The sequence below is a fragment of the Phaethon aethereus genome, assembly GCF_964289735.1.
Source record: "Phaethon aethereus genome assembly, chromosome: Z".
NCBI classification, from domain to species: Eukaryota; Metazoa; Chordata; class Aves; order Phaethontiformes; family Phaethontidae; genus Phaethon; species Phaethon aethereus.
Genome location: NC_138577.1, coordinates 27,074,585 through 27,093,926, shown reverse-complemented (window position 1 = coordinate 27,093,926; position 19,342 = coordinate 27,074,585). Strand labels below are relative to the sequence as shown.

Genomic DNA, 19,342 nt, shown 5'->3' with positions numbered 1-19,342 from the left:
ATGCAGGGGAGCACAAAGAGTGCACCTGCTTATGCCAGGTCAGGCTATCCCATCTATTCAGTGTTGATGTGACCTGTTGATGCGACCTGTTGATGCCTGTCCAGCACTGGAGGCTTCTGCAAAAGTGCACCAGGAAAAAATTAGTTTTGTAAAAACATGGGAGGAGAAGAAGAGGGAGCAAGTTAATGTATCTGCCATCAGATGCAGTCGGAAGAAACAAGCAGGAAAATTAAATGCATCTATATAAATTTAAAATGACTCTATATCAATTCTTTCTGGAGTGTGTCACCTTCATATGCTAAATTACCTAAATTTTTGTAGGAAATGTCTCAAACCAAGCCCCAGGAAGACATCTGGTAAACCTACAACTGAAGGAAGTGATACTAAAGCCAAAAACACACAAGAAAGTTATTAAAACCTAAGACCACACCGAACTGACTGAAAGAGAATGCAAAGGATATCATTAAGGTTAAGAACTAGCAGCTAATTATTTAATGAAAATCAGACGGTTTGCATCCTGTGGGTAACTTCCAGAAGCATAGCCTATTTTATTTCATTCAAATGGTCTCTGGAAGAAATGTGGTCTGGTTTTGTTCTGTACTGTTCCCCTGTGGCAATATGCAATTTCAATAATGATTTACAGAGCAGCAGATGCAGGGAAACAATGCAGGCTCTAAGGTTGTCAAAAACCCTTCAATAGCCTGACAATTCAGAGAGCAGATTGCAGCACTTACTGTTTCTTTCTCCAGGTGTACATCTTGTGATACAGGAAATAAGACAATTCCCCCTATGCCAGTGGACAATTTTCTTACTCAAATGGTCAACAAAGCACCTCTCAAAACTGATTTTTTTTTTGGTCAGACTTTGACAAGTACAAGAAACCAAGAGGCATGCAAGAATTTTGGGTACCAGAAATGTGAGTTAGAAACTTGAGAGTGGAAAATGCAGTCTTATGCGGATGCGGGCAGACTTTTCTACAAACGCGTGCTCTTACTGTGAAGGAGCTAAGGAAATATTCCTTTACTCTGCCAGATCAAACAGCAAACTCATACTCTGCAAAGGTTTTCCACACTACAAATCACTTTAGAAACTTGGCGTGTGCTTTAACCCAGCTCTGGAAACAAGCCCCTTGTATTTCTCAGGAACACCCACCTCTCCTGCAACCAGATGAGTCAGCCAGCATCCAGGAGCCTCCTTCCAGGAATCTGGCCCACTCAGAAACCCAGCAAAGCAGCACAGGCAATAGTGTAGAGGACTGACACCATCTTGATAAAAGGGAAAACACAATGGGCAAATACTCTTAAGAAAGTCTACACTGGCCATTAAACAAAAGGCCCTAAAATTGCCATGGACTCCTCTTCAACTGTTTTCCTCTATGAATTATACAGGTTAGTAAAAGAGACTTCTGTCCCCACTTTTCTGTCACTGATATCCCAGCTTCTCTCATTTAAGCTGTGCACCAGGCTTGGCTTAGAGTCGGCGCTTGTCATGGGTGAATTTCTGATGCCCAGAAACAAAGACAGAGCATTCATGTTTGTCTCCTGTTATACTGTCAACTGGTCATTACATCCCAGGGAAAAAGCTGTAAAACCAGTGATGGGAGCGTCCTAACATGTGTCGGAGCTTTTCAAACCAAACCTGATAAGCAATTACATGGACAGTTGGCAACTTCAGGTTCAGCCTTCCTTCGGCAGTGAGACTGCAGGAGAGCAAAATGCCGGTGTCAAGACATGCCAACATAAGTCGGGGCCTTCTACACCAAACCGACCTATATGTATGTAAGTGCGACCTAAGGCTGACTTGAGAGAAAGCTGAGCTGGTAATATCAGAGGAAATGTGGGTAAGGCCCTACTCTTCCCACTGTCTTTCACTGGGGGACCATAATCCCAGCTGACCTTGTTCTCCCTGGACTCCTTGGTGGCATTTGAAGTCTACTGGACATGGCTGAAAACAGCAGAGAGCCCTTGGAGATTGCGCTCTCAAGACCTCTCAGTTGCTGGTGGTGGTATCTAGCAGGTACCATACCTCCCACAAAATATACTTCAGGAAAAAACCAGTAAGCATTCTGCTTGCTTCAGTCAGAAGAGCACGTCACTCCGTTGCTATGTTCTCTATACTGGGTGCCGTCGACTGCCAACACCATTTCAACACTTAAGTCTTCCCTCTGTGGAAGACACCTACCTGCCTCAGCTAAAATAAGGAGACCAGATAAACAGAATAATCCCCATAAGCCATTAAAGAAGCAGACAGAACAGATGGGAAACTGCTTTCTTACACCATGGAAGTCGGGGGATTTCTGAGTTTTTCATATCCTGCATTGAGGAAACAGAACCTTTCAAGGATTTTTGTGAAAAATAAGGTCTCTCTGCCCACCGCAGAAAAGCTACTAATGCACTGCTTCAGATACTTACCTAGCGCTGTGGAGAAGCCAAACTGAGTTGTCACTTTCCTTAATTCAGAGCAGAGAGCTGAAATCCCTCTCCTACATAATCACAGAGTATCAGCTATTCCAAGCAAATTTGTGCCTGTTCCATATCTATCTGTTCCCTTCCCCCCTCTCCAAATTCCTATCTGGGTATGAGCAATCTTTCCTGTCCAGAACAGTACATTTCTGTAGAACATACATGTTTCAAAAATTAGCATTTTCCAACAGCAACAGCTTCAGCAGAACATCGGTCACCGGCAGCGGAGGTGCTGCAGGGCTTCCTCTTCCCCATGGTTGCTGATGAGCAGTGGAACATGGTACTGGAGGAATTTCTACAGATGCCTCTCTGGTCACAGCTAAGAGTAAAACTCTCTGGGAAATCCTGACCTGAAGATATGCAGTCCAGTTTAACGAAATATTGGTCTTGGCTTTTAACAGTGAGAAGAAAAGCTTTCTCCTTTTCTTCCCTGCACCCCCGCCCCCAGCCTTTTTATTTTTTGGTGCTTTTCATAATTCTCAGAACACAAAAACACCCCATAGCTGGACCCCACATGAAAAGCTAAAGACCTTCCCTTCAGCATCTAACTATTTAATGCTATGGCATTCAAGTGCAAGTTAAATAAAAGTTGAAATAACTGACTGCAGGAATGGAAAAAGGTTGGAGAAGGAGGCATAAGATTTAAAATAAAATCGAAAATGCATAGGGAAAAGAAAATCAGCCACATTTGTTTAAAATATTTACCTGAATAAGCAATAATTGCAGGTGCCAAAACCCTGTAAGAACATGGGTAGGCGATAACAGCTACGTGGAAGTCAACAGAGAGTGATGCATCAAAGGTAAGTGGGCAGACATGGAGACGCTGTTTGCAGCACAGTAAGGACAACAGCCTATCCGCAAATAGCGAGGGACAGCTCCCAACATGACCATTATTACCACTTGCACAACCACTGTTGTGCCAACGGTAAATCAGCTGGCAGCAGCTGATAAATGATAGTTCACCGCAGCAAATGACAAGAGAAGCAAAGCTGGACTCCCACCTCCATCACTTGAAGGATGCTTTGGGCAAGTTGTAGCTTTGCAGAGACTCGCACTTCCTTGTGTGTGCTCTCCCTCTCTCACCGCTACACTCTCGGAAACAAAAACCATGAGGTGTTTGTGTGAATTGGCAGGCTGCCTAGCCACCCTTGTCAAAATGGCTTGGCAAATGTGAGCTGAGCACCGGATGCTTACACTGGGACTGCTTCTACTTAATGATCCTGCTTCATACCAAAGGCATGCAATTTCTCTGCACTCTTGGTTTAACCGAAGGACCAGGAATGTTCTGTATTTTGGTAACAGTAAATCACCAACAGAACCCACACGCAACACTTCAACATTGTAAAAATTTGGAACGTTGACATTCATGATGAAAAAAAACCCATGCTGTTTTAATGAGGGAATGAGCAAAAGGGAGCTGAATGGTGCTGAGCAACAGCCTTCTGCCATAGGCTGATTTACTGTAAGGTCTTATTTGCTGTGGAACTAACTAAAGTTGTCCCACCATTGATTCCTGGTCTCAGCTTAGCTTTTAATGAAACTCTGTAAGCCTTGCTTGCTTGGTCTTGCACTGAGGCAGACCGACCTAGCACATTACAAGTAATTTCTTTCTTTATTTTTCAAAACCTGCAGCAAGTCATCAGATGCCCCCCGCCTTTTGCCCACAAGAGCAGTACATCATAGCTAGGAAAGCAGAGTTTTTCAGTCTCAAGTACTGTGGCACTGATAAATCTCTCAGACAACAGGTCAGCGAGGGTGAAAGCAGATGCCCCTGATGGCTTTCCCTTGCTAAACTTTTGTTTCCTTCTCTTTCCCAGCTTCTCATTCCAACTTGATCTGATTTCATTTGGGACCTGGGATCTGTTCCTGGAAGCTTTGCTCCAGGCAGAAACAGCAAAACAGTGTGGTACAGGGAACACCAGACCTTGTTCTTCCCTCCTTTGCTTTAACACATGCCTGAGGTGGTGCAAAAACTCATCTGCCTTCCTGGCATCTACCTCTGATACAGAGCTCTGGTCCAGAACGGGCTGCCCCCGGCCCTCCCCATTGCTGGGCATATCTCCTAGTGCAAGGAGACCAGTATAGTGGGACTTGGCTTCTGCCCTGCTGTCCAGACCGGGACACATGTTACTACAAGAGCATTAGCCCCACATCATCATCATCCCTCAGATGCAGAACGGCAGTGCCGCCGACAGGTTTGTATGCCAGACATCACGTGGGTACATGCCTGGCAAGTGGCTGGGCTGGGGAATAGCTTCTCACCCGGAAACAGGCCTACGCTCAGCCACTTCTCACCTTCCTCAGCAAGGACTAGCCCTCCTGAACTCTGCAGGCAAAGCTGCCCCATGGCTGCTCCCTCACCTGCTTCAGGGGCAAAATGCCTAATGAGCTGAAGCTGCTTAAAGCTGCTCCTCAGCAGGCACACACCTGGCAGCTCCCAAAAACATAGGCCAGAGCATCTGTGGTGGCTAAAACGCCTGGACCAACCAGGTGGAAGTTTCCACTGCCACAGTTAGGGTGGAATGAGGACAGTGGCCAGATGCCGAGTGGAAGGCTCTGGGCTGTGTGCTTTGGTATTTGAGCAGCTCAGCCCTCCATGCTGCTCTTTCATACAGCCTGCTGTGCTGAACAGCCTGATCCTGCATCAGTGCTCTAGGAAGTGCATCAAAATCCATCACCTCACTGGCACTGGTTACCACCTAGTGGGATTACGGAGCATTTTGCTGAATCAGGCTAACCTAACAACAGACAACAGTACATTTTTTAATGCTGCACCCTGTTAGTCAACACAGTCTTTAAGTCTCTTAGGGATTGGACAATTTGTTGCCAACAGCACCGACCAGCCAGATTTGAGCTACAGCGTAGTTTGTCAGGCGAATGTAAAAAGCTGGTCTGCCTTTCTGTATGGGGGGAAAAAAAAAAGGCACCTTGAATGGTTCCTACTGCAATGCCAAGAATAACACCAAAGAAGAGAGGAAACCTACTCAAGTGAATCTGGAAATCATTTTAAGCAGGAACCAAATATAATTGGGTGTTTTTCTTAATGGCATGCTAAACTACATTAGCAAAAGTGATGTGACTTCACCAATGTGTAAGTGTATATATAAAAGCTTAATGTAACAATATTTTCAGAATGTCTTCACCTGAAGACATTTTTAAAGCTATCTTGGATATGTTAAATAGACCATATGGGTAGCAATTCATTCATAACATTTTTAATTTTATTTCTTCTGGAATATACATGTTCCTGCAACCAGCTGACAGAAAGAAACAGAATAGCCCTCAAGACACCTACCCACATGCTTTCACTGTAAGATTGCCTGGGAGCATGCCTGGGAGCAGGGGTGTTAAATTTGCAACCTGCCAGTGTGGTCCACCTCACTTACAATTGGCAGCCTCCTCCCTTTTCCTCCAGGGAAAGCATGGCAAGCTGGACAAATTGCTCTAGCAGTAATAACCAGTTCGCAGCCACCACCTTCCAGGGTGGAGAGAAGGAGGCTCACCAGCTGCCATGGCAGCAACAAGGCAACGGAAACACAGGGGTATATCCTGCACTTGCACGTTGTAGGGTGCGTACACAAAAAGTCCAGCATTTTGAGACTGCAGAGCTGCGGGATATACAACAGCCAACTGCTCTGCACAGGAAGCAGGCTGCATCCAGTGGTTTCATGGCTCCACCACTGCTGCTTGGCCAGAAGGGCTGACCCCTTGTGTTTGTGGACCACCTGCAATCTCAGGCAGCGGAGGAAAAGCCACTGCGGCAGGTTTTTGCTCCATAGCTGAGGTAGGTAGCTACGGCTTCCTTTACCTTCAGCAGAAATGGACATTTTCAGGACTCAATTCACGTTACTATTTTAGGTATCTACTTTAAGGAGATGAACTGCACCAAGATCCCATCTTTCCTCACCAGCCAGAGAAGGAGTTCTGACTACTACAGATGCAGATAGCTACAGTAACTCAAACTAACCCACCGTGGACATCGTTACCTGCCCAGCTTCAGAAGTCAGGCACACAAAATATGCCGGTAAACTAATGGGCAAGACTTGAGCGGCCAGGACAGAGACGACGCTTCCCGTATCAAGGAGTTTGGTTTTGAATTCACCTTGGGTAAAAAGTTAAAAAAGGAAGGAAGTACATGGCTGTACAACTCCACTGGTTGTCTGGGATGGCGTGCACTACTGCAGGCACCGTTTGCTGTGATCTCTGGCCCTGTCGTCCTCTGTCATTCAGTGAATGAAGTTACTCAGGCATTTGTTTGCCAAAATTTTGCTGTCACACAGACCAAAGCTCATATTTATCAAGATCAGAAAACCTGTGCTTCCCCATTCACCCCTTCCCAAAAGCACTTATGTGGAAAGAAAGGACTGGTACTGAAAAGCTGTGATTAAAATTTAAAATCTGACCTCATGCATACGCTGAATTGTTCCAATTTCTTGTTCTAGCCGTCAGCAGTTTTTCTTTCTTTTTTTTATGGACAAGATGACCCTTTTCACAAGGAAAAAGAAAAACGTTCAAAAAACCTGATGTAATTTCCATAAAAAACACTACCAAAACTCAACTAAAAATCAAAAATTTTAATCTTGGAACAAAAACCTTTTTACAAAGAGATTTTAAAGATCGAGTGGACATATTCACAAAAGCAACAAACTAAGGCATATTCTCCATAGCCATGTTTAGAAATTAAAGACTTTGAAAAGCTATGTGACTTGACCTCCTTTAAACCTCGTCAAGACACAAGCAGTAAAAATTTTAAATGTTTGACTCACTTTTACATGTAGTGGACTGTCAGTTTATACAATTATCATGAGTATGAACTAGATTAATTTTAAATCACTGAAACAAATACTCTAGTACAAGCATGAAGCTTAAACATTATTTTAAAGTGCTCGTTAGAAACCCAACATTCCGATTTTAATTAAGAAATGTTAAAGATATTACATTTCTTACATATTGAGTCTGAAAGTACAGTATGTACACAATCTACAATCCTGTCTTTATAAATAGGAAATAATTTATCTATGTATTTCAAACGTGACTAGTAGCTGAAGGGAAGCTAAAAGACTATTTCAATTTGGCCAGAAAAAGACAAAAAACAGAACAGTCATCCCATACATACAGCTATCGGAACTCTGCATTCCAAGCGCTGCCATTTTGGCCCATCTCCTTGATTAATTCTCTTTACACCCACTCATGAAGCATCTGCCGGTGCGTTGCCAGTAGAGAATTACAGCATCTCTCTTGTTATGAAATTGCTTGGGTCTCTAGAACTGGCAAGGCTGCTGCTAAGAGAAAACACAATGTGACATAAGTCCCTTAATTAAACAGAAGAAATATGCGCTGCAACGTATTACAATTTGCAGAGATAAAAGAACTCTGAACTAGACTGTCAAACAATAAAAATTTGAATGTTTATTTTATTTTTGAATTAATTGTAGTGCTTATAAAAAAATAAAACAAAACTAATTCAAAGGCATCTGTGACAAATTTAAAAGCCTACATCAGCTTTCTTATAAAGCCCTAACCAGTTCCTTTCAATCCAGAGCCACAGTATGTTTCCTAGTCAAGTCTCCTGTCCTGACAGGAGCTAATCAAACCTCTCCATCTCACTACCAGTCCTATGTGATTTTGACTTAACAGTTTTGCAGCGGGTGGTACTACCCTGTGCACAGGTTAAGCCTGCTTCACACAGGACTAATACCAGGTATCTGTGAAATGTTAGTATTGTACATCACTGTGCTCCCCACAGTGCACACACTTTTCAACAGTCACCCTCAAAGTACAACATGACAAGTTTTCAAAAATACAAACAATCTTAAAATGCAGGACCCAAGAGTGTTTATGAAAGTACAATAAAAAATACTTAACCTCTTCTCATTGCTTTTCATTTCTCAGCTGCCATGAAGGGCAACGTTTCATGTTTTTCCCAGTCTTTTCACTGATTTTGCAATTGAACTTTCTGATTTTCAGACAGATACAGTATACCCACTCACATATAATAACATGATTACAGTACAATCAAAATCCATAAAATAATGGTGAACATTCTGTAAGTGGAATTTTAAATTTTGGTCAACATTTCTGCTAGGCTAAGGCAAAAATATGCTGTACAAAATCACTTTAACATCTGCAGGAATAAGCATCTTGCTTACTTTAGCCTCAGCTTAGTGTGCGGTCAGCCTGAACTATGCATTTCTTAAAAGAACAGGTAGATAGGAAATTGTAAAGTTGTATTTCTTCCCTACTTGTACCCATTAGCAGATTCTTCCCTTGCAAAACAGCATTCATGTGAAAAAATTTACTGCGGCGCCCAGAAGAGTTGAAGGCAAACACATGTGTATGGCCACAAAAGCTGTCAAGGTGACAAACGATTCAATGGACTGCTTTCTTCTCCACCTGCAGCAAGCTTGAGCGTTGTTAGCTTTCGAGGGGGATGCTGAGGACTCTTACGAAGGTTGTCATCCATCTGTAGAGAAATAATGAGAGCCGGATGTGGCAAACAGTAGAATACAGATTATACAATTAGTCTATTTGTTAAGGCTCTCACCATTAATGCTGGTTTGGGGTATTTTTCACCCTGTTATTTCAGGCCCAGACAAAACTGATGCCTTGGTCCTTTCCACTCCCAAGTATATGCTTGTGTTAGAGCTGCTGTTCATTCCATTGGTATATGGTGCATCAAACCCAGGGCTTCTGCGCAAATCATTTCGCTGAGATTACTGAAGAAAGCAATATTGCTACCTTCTTCTAGGAGGTCCTTCTAGGAGGTCAAAGTTTCAATTTCATACAATAGCCAAATGCTGCTAGAAAGCTGATCAAAACTCAAAATGCTAACATCAATGGATGCTTTTGCATGCTCAGCACCTTCCAAGAACAAATCTTTTTCAAATTAGAAATGTTCTGGAGGCACTGGGTGAATTTAGATTAGTTACAGATTTCAAAAAGTATTTAATAAAGAATTTGTGATAAGGCCTTTTCAAAGACAGGTTAAATTTAATCTCTGAATATAAAGATTCTACGTTTTCATGGAAATCCATCTAATGCCCTGCGCATCATGTGGTATCACAAGGAGTCTAGTTACTACAGAATAAACAGAATCACTGAAGACAGCACAGGGGAGATCTCCAGAGGTTGTCCAGTCCATCCCATTTCCTCAAGGCAGGACCAGCTTTACCTAAATCATGCCTGACAAACATCTACGTAACCCATTCTTGAGAACTTCCACAGCCACGCTTCCATACCACAAGGAGGAGATACTATCAATACCTAATGCTATAAAAGCTGATCACAGTTAATGGATCTATTTTGTACACCAATCTTTTCAGGCAGAAATGCCTTCTATTCTTCTAGTTAAAGCATTCAATCTGCATCAGAAGACTAATTCTTCAGAAGTATTTTTCACATAATTTACATAGTTTTTTGATATGTGCTGAGTGACAGCCTTAGAAACAAAGAATATAAAGAAATAAAAACTAGATGTAGAATAAGCAGGAGAAAGAGTGACTGTAAGTTAGTGCCTACAGCATTCAGCTGGGAACAAGGAGAGCTGGCGATCGGTCTTATCTTGCAGTACCATTTCTGAGTTTTGATCAATACATTTGCCTCCTCCTTTGCTGGAATGTACGTTTGCGGAAGGACACCCTTCTCTTCCTGGTAAGCACACTTGCAAGACAATGTTCTTTTGATTGTAATAAAAATACTTTTTAGTGTACAAGGCTTCATTAATTATTCCTCTCAAATCACATGAAATTCTTCCTGCCTGGCTACACAAAGTAACTCACTGGAAAAGAAGCAATTAAAATAAAATGTCCATTGTACAGTTGCAGTTGTCATGCAAGAATATCTGTGAACAAGTAACGACAATGAAGCAGACTGAAGCAAAAATAACCTTTTCAATCAAGTTGGATTCCTTATTTACAAGCTGTGTGAGTTTCTGCAGATTAGCATCTGCTGTATCCTGTCCAGCTGGAGAATGGCCTGGAGAGTGAAGGCAGAAAGATGAAGAGTGAAAACGTATTTACAAAAGCTTTTAAATCCTTAAAAAATTATCTCACATTCAAGAGAAAGTTCATGCAGTATTTTCATCCTAAGAAGAATTTAAGTGGAAAAGCCATTCCATGTGAGAAAAATAGAAGTACTAAGCATGAGCCATAGCATAGATGCAGGTGCATTTTGCCAATGCTTGATAGAGTCTAAAACTGAGTATTAACCCCTGCTTTCAATTTTCAATCCTTTTTGCACAACTTTGGAAGTTTCTCTACCTCATTTCCCCACAGAAGCTCCAGCATAAACCACATAAAACCTAATTCTGCCTGGGTTCACAGACGGAATCTTGGAGTCCTAATTCAAACAAGACTATACATGACAAAAAGGGAACAAGAAACACATCTTACCTGAGACAGTTAACCTGAAGTAGCAAGTTAAAATATCATCACAGAATCGACACAGATTGGGAAGCTGTTTCAAATGCTCTTGTAATTGTACTCTGGGGAAGCACACTTTATAAACTGGTGCAAGGAAACCAAACACAAAGGCATCCAAGGTGGTAGGCCTGAAAATAGTGACAAAACAAAACAAAAAACCAAGGCAACTGAGGTAAGACATTAAGATCTCTACAATGTAACCATTTTCTGTGTATGTCAAACTCGGGACAGAACATAATCAGCTCTTGTGGCATTTTGTCTTTTCACATCAGTCTGGTAATACTTTGTACAGACTATCTACTGATTTCAGCACCTCTGAACTAGAGACATGCTGGCAAGCTGAAACAGTAACTTCAGCATTAAAATCCAGTCATGTTGTCACATGCATGGATACACAAGCCAATCTAAAAGACATTTCTGGCACCACAAAAGCCAAGCTGTATGCCAGGGGACTAGGATCCTCTCTCATGAAGTGGTCTGACTGGAAGGCTAAAGGAAGAGATCATCCTTTTTAGTACCTGTTGGCGCTATGTTGTTGGCAATATCTGCTTCCTGGGCAGTGCACATACCACAGGAAAAGGAGTGTTTCTGAACCTACACCCTCATCCCATGAAAGCAATGGTAACACCTCAAGCTTAAAGCATTTTTTTCTATATACAAGCGCAGGTGACATTCAGTGGCCAGAAAAGCATTTGCTAGTTCTACACTAAGTCATCAAGCACCTCACATTTTCTTAACAGCTGCGGGCAGCATCTGCCACTCTGTGGAAAAAAGACAGGGTAAGGGAGACACTGCATTGCCTTAGACCAAAGATCTCATTTGTGCCCTGTTTGCTCATTCAGATTTATCTCAGACGCAAAGCAGAGTATGAGACATGAAACTACTGTGCAGCACTTTTAACATTCTGGCAGGTGAAATAAAAAAGTTTAAGTGTTCACAGAGTCACGTGGTACCCACTTTATTAGTCGTTAAAAAAAAAAAAAAAAAACACTCACGTATCTCCAAAGAAAAACTGAGATGTTCCCAATCTCTTCGACAGGAGATTTAGGCACTCCTTGGCATCCCTGTATATCTGATGAGACACAAGACTGTCTAAGAGCCCTAGATGTAGCAAGGCTAGTTTGCACAGCATCATTCATTGTTTGACAGTGTGCTAGACTGTTTCAGTTCTTGTCTTTGACAGCACCAACTTACAAATTCTTTACTGCACAACACATACCTGTGCTTCCACTTCAGAGAGACTGTAGAGTGGAGGCCCTCCCCTGGTCAGCAAGATCCTGTTCAGTGCTTCCCTGGCCATCTTTCCAGGCAGATACAAACTCAGTGGGAAGGCAATCCTTGAGGCAAACCATGGTTTTGTCACACTGCAGTAATTTTCAGCCTCAACCCAGAAAGTGTGCAGCTGTATCAACACAAGAAAAATATGACTTAAATTTGAGTAAGAATAGATATTTCTCAAGAGTTTGACATGCAAGATCTCAGCCAGAGAAGCAGAAGTACCAGGAATTACTGTCATTTCAGGCAATTGGGCTCTATAAAGGATTATACTAATCCTTTGAGTGTAGGACTATATAATTAAGACAACAGCTACCTTCCACCTAAAGAAAAACAGCAAAGACATTACACAGACCTATACACATGTGTATAAAATTACATACACAGTCATGTTTGTGTGTGTGTGTGTGTACATATACACATTCATACACACACAGTACCTAGAAAATACATTACAAAAGAAGTTGCAAATGTACAGTATCAAGTTTGAATTTTCTAGATTTTAAAAAATTTTATAAAAATCTTAAAAGAAAAGATATTACAAAATTATTAATTTGAAAATTTGTGGGTCAGCTGAAGAGGCTGGCTTATGGTATCAGCTGGTCAGAATATTTTTTCCTGTACAAACTGAAGCCAAAGTCATTCAAGAGATCCAATGTCTGGGGATTTTTACAGCTGTAATGTACTCACATTAAATTTCACAGAATCACAAAATCACAGAAACACTAAGGTTGGAAAGGACCTTCAAGATCATCAAGTCCAACCATTAACCTAATGCCACCATGTCCCCTAAACCATGTCCCGAAGTGCCACATCCACACGTTTTTTGAATACTTCCAAATGATGGTGACTCCACCGCCTCCCTGGGCAGCCTGTTCCAATGCTTTGTAACAGCATGTGGCCATGTGTTATTTAGGACTGAAAAATGAAACTACTGATGGGTATTTTAATTTCTCAAAAGTTCTAACTGAACAGTTCAAAAGCTTTCCACAGTTGTGCACCCCACATCAGACATAACACATCTCACTCAAAGATTTTTCAAAAGAATCAAATGAAACAAGAAAACAGCATATTGTGGCTGTTTTCAGGATACCGTTTCCCAATAAGCACCTGAAAGAAAAAACATTTTTAAACGTTTTAAAATGTCTTTCATAAATTCACTCCTATTACGTCACACCCCACAGACAGACACTTCTTTCCGCTTCAAAAGCTGCCAGGCAGTATTTCCAAAATTGGACTAACAAAGCAAATAGATTCCAGCCAGGACTATAGCTGAGAGACTTTAATGTCTCTCATGGCTGGACACCTCTTGTAGCATTCATTTCCAAAAATTCTGACCATTATAAAGCATTTCTCAATACTTACAAGAGCAGGAAGCAGTTTCTCTTCAAGTAGTGCAATATATGCCAGTGTATCAGCTCCTTGTTTGGCAGACAATTCATAATCAGCATTGTATTTCTACGAATTAAAAAAAATTACATACTACAAATACTTTTACACAGAACTTTCCAAAAAGAATGCAACTTGAAGTTGCTTCAAACTTAACAGCTATCAAGTTAATAAACAGAACAACATTTCTCAGGACAAAAAGCACACACTCACGAGAATTTCTTTGCTTCTTCAGGCAAGCTGTGTCAAACCTCTTTGCATTTCCCTTTTCAATTTTGCATTCTTAGATTTTTGGGCCCTCCTACTCCCAAAACAACTCTTATGTCTCCTTCCCATTGCTTCCCAAGCAACTGTCCAGTGATACAGAGGCAATTTTTCAGTACTTAGGGATGTAGCAAACCTCTACTAAGTTCCCACCTTTATTTCTGAAGAAGCACCTGGCACTTAAGCTGGCGTATGCATAAAAAAAGGCAAGCATTCCCATCTTTTCCTTTTAACTACCATTCTAGAAGTTTAGAAGTTGGATGCTAACAATATAAGGGAACAAATGCCCAGCTAAATTAACGCAGTTACTGCTGACTGACCTTTTAATTATGACACTGGATCCTTTTAAGGTACATTAAAAAGGCTGGTAAGTATTTTGGAGGGAGAGGAGATTTGCTTCATTAATTCAGAAACAAAGCGTCAGTGCTGACCCTTAGATATCTGAACAGTAAACATATTATTGTTATACTTCAACTCAAAGAGGGTTTTTTCCCAACATTAAGGCATCTTTGATATTCAAATGGCTATGAAACTTCTAAACTTTAAAACAACTGTCTAAAATCCCATCTCAAACGTGACGTTTTCAGATTCTGGTTTTCTCCCCTGAAGATTTAAAGTTTCACTAACATAGCAGTCATCAGATAATCTTCTTGACTACGCAGGAACTGAATTTCTAATGTAAAAGCAGAATAGTGGGCTGAAGGACCATCTTAGAAATAAAAAGATGATGCCATGCTTTCTTAGACATCTTTTTACTTTGTGAAAAGAAGAAACCATATAGCTTTATTCTTTGTGAATAATACATTAAGAGATCTGCAAAAGGCAAGCAGGAGGTGACTACACAATAACATGACGTGCATCAAGAAATGCTTGCAGACATTTTTACACAACAAGCTATAGAAAAGCTAGGTAAATTAAAAACAACACTGTATGTGTTATCCTTCAAAAAAAGCACTGGGAGATGATTACCCACTTCAGCGGTTAAAACAACACTTACCAAACTGTGATATCCTAGGTCTGCAAAGCCATAATGATGTTAAAAGTGTTGGAATCAAGAGTTTCTCAGTGAGAAATTGCTCAGTTAAGGCCAGTTTGTTGTCCTTTTCAATGAGCAGCTTTCTCGTGCCTATTTTTGTATCTTTCACATAACTAACAATCAAACTTTGAAACAGCAATCTCTTATCCACCATTTTGTAATTCTCATGCATGTATGAAAAATAGGAAAGCACTAGGTCTGAACTGAGTTCTAGGTTTTCAGAGGTCTGTATCAATGTATACAGGAGACATGCAGAGTCACTACAAGGCAGAGAACACAAATCTTTTGAAAGAGACCAACCTGCTTTCTTAAGAAGTTTAGTATTTTTGCTGGCTGAGAAATAACAATGTCTTCTGATATCAGGACTGGTATATCTCCTAGAAGGAATGAAAAATACAGTCAACAATTTATATGGATGAGTTCTAACATAATCAGAAAGCAATCAGTCACTTCATTTACTTCCCTTTTCTCCATAGCATGCTCTGATCTTCCTAACATGTATGCATAACCTAAGCTTTATATAGCAGGGGAGTTCTACCAAGGTCACAAATACGTTTAGTGTACTGTGGCCTTCACTAATAACAATACATAAAAAAGGGCCCACATCAAATCAGACTGAAGCCAATGTCTTCTGCTAGATTTTTAGAACAAAGCTACTTGTCTGGATTTCAGATGTTCATCTTAAGACAAAAAAATCCAACCCAGTCCAACTGTCCTCTCGACTCATTTACATCTGGGCCTCTTCTTCCTCCACTCCAACTTTTCCCTGCCCTTCCTCTCCAAATCCATTTTAGCAACCTGTTTTCTCTAGCCTTGCTACAACCACTGCCCAAGCTACTGCTGCATAACCATAAAGTATTCCAGAACCAAGTACTTCCTTTCTGCCAGAAGCCTACTGGTCAACCTTTATTCATCAGATTGCAGGATCAAAGTGTAAAATCTCTGTAACAGGGGCCATCTTACAGCACAGACAGCATGTTCACAACGTACTGCCACAATGAGCCTAACATGACTGTGCTGCTAAATACTATTAAAGTATCAATGATCAGCAACACTTACTATTTGGATTTTTTTAAATGGATTTTATGTATTTTGGCTATGAAGATGTCCCTGCTCATTGCAGGGTCATTGGACTAGATGATATTTAAAGGTCCCTTCCAACCCAAACTATTCTATGATTCTAAGAAACCCACTGAACTTTTGGCAAGTACACCCAGGCTAGTTCTTGGTATTTTCTGCTAGCAGAAAACAATACACTGAAAAGCAACAGTCAAAGGCACAACTTCTGCATGGATACAGTAAAGCCTAAACTGATGATGTGGTAAGTGTAAATGACAGAATACTTTAACCCTGCAGGGATTTTTACCTCTCTGGAACACACCAAGACAGTAACTTAAATGCTGAGCAAACAGATAAGCAGTAAGTAGAAGTATCCAACATGAAGAAGTCCCTTCCAATACCTTATCTTGAACTTCTGTGGCAACTAGGCTGTTAGTCACCTTTTCTGAGTCAATCTCTGTAGCTCAGCACAGAACTAAACATCCCAGCTGGTGCAAATTATACTCTTTGAAGCTCACATTCCAATTCCAACTGTACCAGCCCATTAAATTATGTATAATTGAAGAACACTATTTCCATACACATGTCTAGTTACTATCATTATTACAATTCCAACTGTACCAGTCCATTAAATGATGTATAATTGAGGAATACTATTTCCATACACAAGCCTAGTTACTATCATTACAAATATGCAAAGTGCAAAAAGCTTAAAAATTTGCTTTCACTATACCATCAATTTAGACTGCCTGACAGAAACAGGTGTGTACTTGGCACCACTGCTTTGTTGGCTGTCCACTGCTTCATCCATACACATTTAAAAAAAATTATCCTTTGAGGCACTTTATTTATGTTTTCTATTATTTTATTCCCACAAAATTAGACTTGATCCTACATTTACCAATGTACCGTACTGGGGTGGGTTACACTCATAAACACAAAAACAAAGCAAACTTGAAAACAACACAGAAATTGGAACTCATAACATGGCTATGATTAAAAGAATAAAAAATGCAAAGATGGTACCTTTTGGAGGTCTCCAAGAGTTACTTATAGTATTTACTGACAGGGGAGCACCAGAAAATTTGGCGTAAGCCTGCAATAAAGATTGCGGGTAAAAAAAAAAATCTAGTCGCTATGTGTAAGAAAACTGTAAGACAGCACTTTGAAAGTTGTTTTAAACTGTTTCAGACACAAGACCGACTAAAAGCAAATGCGCTGCGTAAATGCTTCAATGCCGTAACGCGTTTGTAGGAAACGACGCCCGTGAAGGCCGGGGCCAGGCAGCCCGCGGGAAGGCACGACGCCCTCCCAAAGGGCAATGGCCCTGCCCGCGGTTCCCCGGGGGGAAGACGCGACGGTGCGCGGCGAGGCGGCTCCCTGTGGGGAAACAGGCAGGGGCCGCGCCGCCGCGCCGGGCCCCGCCGCCGTCGCCTCCCAGCCCCGGCCGAGCGCAGCGGCAGTGGCGGTCCCCGCGCCCGACACAGGCCCGGCCTCAGGGCGAAAAGGGCAGGCGCGCCCCTCGGCGGCGGCGGCGCCGCCTCCCCCGGAGGGGAAGAGCCCCGCGGACAGCCGCGCGGGCGGCAGGCAAGCCCCGGGGCGCCGGCCGTCCCTCCCTCTTTCCCTCCTTCCTTCCCTCCCTTCCTCCCGCGGCGGCTCGCGGCCGCCGGCAGTTACCATGACGGTTAGAGACTCCGGGTGCAAGGACGGCAGCCCCCAATCGCCCCCCCAGCAGCTCAGCTCCATGGGAGCCGCCATCTTGTCCGCCGTCCGCGCCGGCCCAGGAAGCGCGGCGCAGCTGCCCTCGCATGGCGGCGCCCAAGCGCCCCCGGCCGCGCCTCGGGGAGGGAGAAGGCGGCGGGTGGCGTGCGCGCGCCTGAGGGGCCGCGGCTGTTCTCCACAGGGCTCCTTGCGTCCGGGAGGCGGCGCGGAATCAGCGCGTAAGGGTGTCCTGGCCGCCCTTGATCACTGCCGCCTGCTGCGGAGGCCGGGGAGCGAGGCCGCTGGAGCGTCGCTGAGGGGAAGGAGCGTCGGCTGCCCGAAGCCGTAGTCCTGTGAGGAAACGCCGCCCGCCTTGAGGCACCGTCGTTATACCCGAGAAACATGGTAGCTTATGCTACCGCATTGCTGAATCCCAGCTCCTTGGCTCGGCTCTTACACGCGAAGTTGTGACTTTCCACAGCAGCAAAAACTGTGGCTTTCGATCAAATGTGAAGAGCTGTCGTCAGCAATTTGGCTTTAAAAATAGGAACTCTGATCATATAGTACGAGTTTTGACCAAGTTACAATGATAACCCGTTCGGTGTGATTTTTTTTGCTGTGGATCCTTAAAGGTATCAGGTTGTCAGCTGCTTCATTTCAGCATTCATGCAGACATGCCACAGCACATCTAACTACTAAGTCAAAATGTTTCCATCCTTCCAATACAAGGAAAAAATGCCACATGCTGACTGAAGAAAAAACCTCAGCACTTGACCACCCTATTCAGATCTTCTATGTGTAAAAAGATGAGCAGAACAAGGGCAAAGATTCACTTGAACCCCTACCCCAACTTGTAGTTTGAGATCTGTATCAAATTTGTGGCAGAAAGTGTCACGACAAAAATCTACTGCACAGTTCTAAGAAGTGGATTCTGCTCCAGTTTATGAGCAATATGGGAGAAGAAACACGTATCTACATTTTTCCTCAGAAAAACACACTACTGGCAATGTTAACAGTAGTGATTTTTTTTTTCTTTAATGGCTACATTACCTTTCTCCCTGTAAAGAGGTACTTAAGCGTTTATTAAGGACACCTTTCTTCTCTTTTCCTCCCTACAGTGACCAGCTAACTTATAGTCAGTCTGTCCAGGTACTTTGCTTTGGCCCATTCACCATGTGATTGCCTCACTGCGATACACAAGCTCTGCAGGCAAGGGCTCCTAACAGCTGTGATCCCAAACATCTGCTTCTATGAGGAGGATGAGCCAGCTTATGGCTTTTACTGCAGACTGCAAGAAAGCTTAGGAGGTAAATAAGAGAGTAAACTTTCTGTGCATTGCCGTAGGGCCCAATTAATCTCTGTGCTCTTGTGAAGCCCAGAGCAAAGATGGAAAAAGGCAATCTGCATCTTCCCTCCCCCATCCAAAAGCTCTTCAGGAACTTTTTCCTCTTGGTTGCCTGAGTGGAATTCCTACTAGTGTAAATGAAAAGTAAATAGGTGCATTGAGAATGGATATATGCCTTGACTTGAAAAGGTAGGTCTTAAATTTGTGACTGTGAAAAAGCAAAACCTCTTCTGAAACCCGTGTTTGAAATCTTACGTTCTCCAAATGTGGAGAAAAATGTGGCAGGATCAAACCCAGAAACGTTGACATAAATATGGAAGGATGTGGTTTAGAGCTGATATTTCACTTGCATTATGACTTCTATATCTTAATTGCCTATGAATCCTGATTT

General features: G+C 42.4%; 1 protein-coding gene across 2 annotated transcripts; it reads right to left on the bottom strand.

Moving 5' to 3' along the window:
* Nucleotides 1-8,814: 8,814 nt before the first annotated feature.
* Nucleotides 8,815-17,663, bottom strand: MTX3 (metaxin 3; the record flags this gene model as incomplete). 2 transcript variants are annotated; one of them, XM_082012990.1, is made up of 9 exons in its annotated part: nucleotides 8,815-8,925; nucleotides 10,348-10,436; nucleotides 10,853-11,010; nucleotides 11,878-11,954; nucleotides 12,102-12,284; nucleotides 13,523-13,615; nucleotides 15,147-15,223; nucleotides 16,932-17,001; nucleotides 17,583-17,663. In XM_082012990.1, 9 exons carry the CDS (start codon nucleotides 17,661-17,663, stop codon nucleotides 8,815-8,817), a joined length of 939 nt encoding a protein of 312 aa, XP_081869116.1. The 2 variants fall into 2 exon arrangements, with proteins under 2 accessions (XP_081869116.1, XP_081869117.1); XM_082012991.1 differs by having other exon boundaries at nucleotides 8,877-8,951.
* Nucleotides 17,664-19,342: the final 1,679 nt, after the last annotated feature.